The sequence below is a fragment of the Procambarus clarkii genome, chromosome 43, assembly GCF_040958095.1.
Source record: "Procambarus clarkii isolate CNS0578487 chromosome 43, FALCON_Pclarkii_2.0, whole genome shotgun sequence".
Taxonomy (NCBI): Eukaryota; Metazoa; Arthropoda; class Malacostraca; order Decapoda; family Cambaridae; genus Procambarus; species Procambarus clarkii.
In genome coordinates, this window is record NC_091192.1 from 27,802,412 (window position 1) to 27,806,483 (window position 4,072).

At 39.5% G+C, this 4,072-nt stretch overlaps 1 protein-coding gene across 1 annotated transcript in view; it reads left to right on the top strand.

Annotated features, from left to right (window-relative positions):
- Positions 1-1,629, top strand: part of LOC138349907 (processed variable antigen-like) — a 5,397-nt gene extending 3,768 nt beyond the window's left edge. Inside the window, exon 2 of the mRNA XM_069299898.1 lies at positions 1,201-1,629. Coding sequence (XP_069155999.1) covers positions 1,201-1,629 — 429 coding nt within the window. The remainder of the gene's footprint in view (positions 1-1,200) is intronic.
- The last annotated feature ends 2,443 nt before the right edge of the window (positions 1,630-4,072 follow it).

Here is a 4,072-nt window from a genome sequence, read left to right on the forward strand (position 1 = left end):
GTGAATTCAGGACCAAAATACGAGTTCAAAGCCCCCACCGAAGCGCTTCCTCGACGACCAACTCGGGACGGCCTCTTTGGTGTTGGGAGATCGACCCGTGTAGTCGAGCTCGCTGCGTCGAGCTGCGATCATCGACAGTTTGTAGTGTTGGCTTCTTCTGTCTCTTTCTTCTCCCCCTCACACAACATGGCTGTCATTGGGAGCAGTGACTATACAGTATACTTAGGTCATAAAAGTATTTGTGTGTACGTCTGATACCATACTACTTGTGTAAAGGAGGAAATGTAGATGTTTATCTCTCAGAATGTTTGGTAATATGTTTATTGTTTGTGATGTGTGTCTATGTATGTATTAATACGATGTACTGAACGGGGTGAGAATAGCTTGAGCTACCTCATCCCTTTGTGTGTATTTTACCTCAATAAACTTATTTCAATTTCAATTTCAATTTCAACCTCACCCAAGTGCGAGTATATGTAAGACGGATAAGCTGTTTAGTGTTAGTATAAGTAAAACTCTGTTTAGTGTTTTCAGGTTACAATTGTGTGTATAAACTAAAGTCTTTAACAATGTAATAAGTTATTACGAAACGCGTTCAAGCGTCGCGTCAGACTAGAAATAAAAATGAATTTTGGAGAATTGATTTTTGAATTACTATCGACAGTAATAAGAAACATAAGAAATATTGAGAAAATTCGTGTTAGAATAATTAATCTCACTTTTTCGGTCATATTTAACAACATGTGTTTACAAGAACGAGAAAGACTGCTACTAATTTATACTAATATATATATATATATATATATATATATATATATATATATATATATATATATATATATATATATATATATATAATATAATGTTTAAGTGAAATCCGCATTATAATGATAACATCTAGGAAAAAAACGCATTTAAAAGTAAAATATACAAGAAATAAAACGAGTCTCATCACGTTTTCTGAGATTAATGCAAAAAGTCAATCTTTGTTGACAATGTTGAGATGGATTGCAATTACAACCGGTAATTAACTTGAATAATTAACTCATCAACAAATCCCCAATTGATTTAGAATGCATTGGACAGCAGTAAATTTTCATGGAGATTATTTAATTATGTTTGACCAGTCGAGGAGCACTTTGATGGCATTGAAATAAAGGAAGAGACACATGTGAATGTAAGGACACATGTGAATGTAAGGACACATGTGAATGTAAGGACACATGTGAATGTAAGGACACATGTGAATGTAAGGACACATGTGAATGTAAGGACACATGTGAATGTAAGGACACATGTGAATGTAAGGACACATATGAATGTAAGGACACATGTGAATGTAAGGACACATGTGAATGTAAGGACACATATGAATGTAAGGACACATGTGAATGTAAGGACACATGTGAATGTAAGGACACATGTGAATGTAAGGACACATGTGAATGTAAGGACACATGTGAATGTAAGGACACATGTGAATGTAAGGACACATATGAAGGTAAGGACACATGTGAATGTAAGGACACATGTGAATGTAAGGACACATGTGAATGTAAGGACACATGTGAATGTAAGGACACATGTGAATGTAAGGACACATATGTAGGAAAGGACACATGTGAATGAAAGAACACATGAATGTAAGGACACATATGAATATAAGAAAACATGAACGTAGGGACACATATGAACACATTGACACAAGCAATGGCAGGGTCATTCTTTACCCATGTAAAGAATGACCCGTATATAAAGACTGACCCATATAAAGCCGCCCCATATAAGAAATAAAGTGTACTCTTGCATAGCGTCCAGCGGTCTCACTCGTACGAACGAGGGCAAGAACACAAAGAGAAGAGGGAAATCTCGCTGGTGATAATGAGAAAGAGACAAAGGGGAAGGGAATGGAGCGATCAGACAAAAAAACAGAATGATGATAATATGTGTGGCAGGGAACAGAACATAAAACATTCTTGGGGGGAAGGTCAGAATGCTATTATAAATTGAGAATTTATGATAAATTTAGATTATTCAGCATTCTATAATAATAATAATAAGGTTTAGATTCTTCTGTCTGATCTCCAAAAAGTCATTGAATCATTTATTTACTATTAGGTTGAATAGAAGTGATAAAAATTGTAAAATATTTATGAACACAAACTCGATAACTTCATAATGAGGGGAAAGAAATTTATTAATTTATAAAGCAATAAATTCTGAACAATAAATCCCTTTATTATCAGTCGAGTCACTCCTTTTCCTCCTTTTTCTTCCCTCTCTTCCTTTACTATATTAACAGTCCTGAGAATACATTACATTCTTTGTAACTCCTGACAGTTTCGTTTCTGTGATTGCAATTACCTCTGGGCTTCCTTCATGGGATTTTTCCCCAAGTTCTCTTGCTTTGTTTAATATCCCATCGATATTTGTGTGCATTACTTTGAAGCTCACTTTGTTTTGTCTATTCTTACTTTTAGTGCTTGACGTTGGTTCCTCTCCTGTAGGACTTTGTTATGAGTGCAGAGCAGTCATTGTGTGTACTTGTGTATGTGTGTGTGTGTGTGTGTGTGTGTGTGTGTGTGTGTGTGTGTGTGTGTGTGTGTGTGTGTGTGTGTGTGTGTGTGTGTGTGTGTGTGTGTGTGTGTGTGTGTGTGTGTGTGCGGGCGAGTGTGAATGTGTGTGTGTGTGTGTATGTTCACCTAGTTGGATTCACCTAGTTGTGCTTGCGGGGGTTGAGCTCTGCTCTTTCGGCCTCTCAACTGTCAATCAATCAACTGTTACTAACTACTAACTAACTAATTTTTTTCACACACACACACACACACACACACACACACACACACACACACACACACACACACACACACACACACACACACACACACACACACACACACACACACGCTGTTATGGGCTTGAAGCAGCCCGTAACAGCTGTTTAACTCCCAGGTACCTATTTACTGCTAGGTAACAGGTGCATCAGGGTGAAAGAAACTCTGCTCATTTGTCTTTGCCTAGTCCGGGAATCGAACCCGGGCCACAGAATTTCGAGTCCCGCGCGCTGTCTACTCAGCTACTCAGACTCCCTGTGTGTGTGTGTATATGTGTATGTGTAAAAAAAACGGGGGAAAACCTTCTCGTTTGGTCATCTTATCCAATTTCTCAAGACAGGTTTTGTAGCTCAAAGTCGTTTCACTTTTCATTGCTTATAATAGCATCATTGATAGAAATGCCTTGCCTTATCTGCCCATCCTATGTATTCTTTATCTCCCTCCTTTTCTACCTTAAACTTCCGTCTTCCTAGTCCTCACTTCCTACTGTTGTGTCGAATGTACTAACTAAATACGCTCTGTAATTATATATCTCACAGTATTTCAATATGGTCACATAATATCATCACCAGAGATAGTATTCATACGCACCAATATCACCATTACATGCCCCAGCCTCATACACAGAGGCCACCACTATGGCAGGAACATATATACAAAATGGTTCTCACTATATTCACCAGCCTACAATTCTTATGAGAGTCACAACTCACCATCCCCACCAGCCACCGCTGATGACGATGTACTCAAATCCTAATATCATTATCTCTAAATCTCTAATCTCCGGAGACCTACCTTAGCTCTCTCTCATATCACCAGCCAATGTTAGTCACTCATACTCACACGGCACCAACTCACCCATACTCGTCGAGGCCACTCGGTGGGTGTGAGATGAGTCGACGTGACCAGTTGCAGGACATGTCGAACCAACGGCCAGCTATATATACACCCAGCTGAGTCCACACCAGATCCTGATTTCCCTGCATCGAGGGCCGGTCCAGAATGAGAGCTGCCAAATGTGTCGTTGTTGTTTTAGCGTCAGCTACTCAGAAGAAAAGTTCCAAGTAGCTCGGGCTATGGCGAACCCCATAGTGGATGATTATTCAGCCTCCTCAGGCGACTGCCGGCCGACATGTGTGTCCCTGCACTTACAACCAATGAGGCCTGGCGATGATCGTCTCAAATTGCACTTCTGGTCACCTCTCCGACTCGCCGCCCGAAGGGTTGTGTGTCACCCA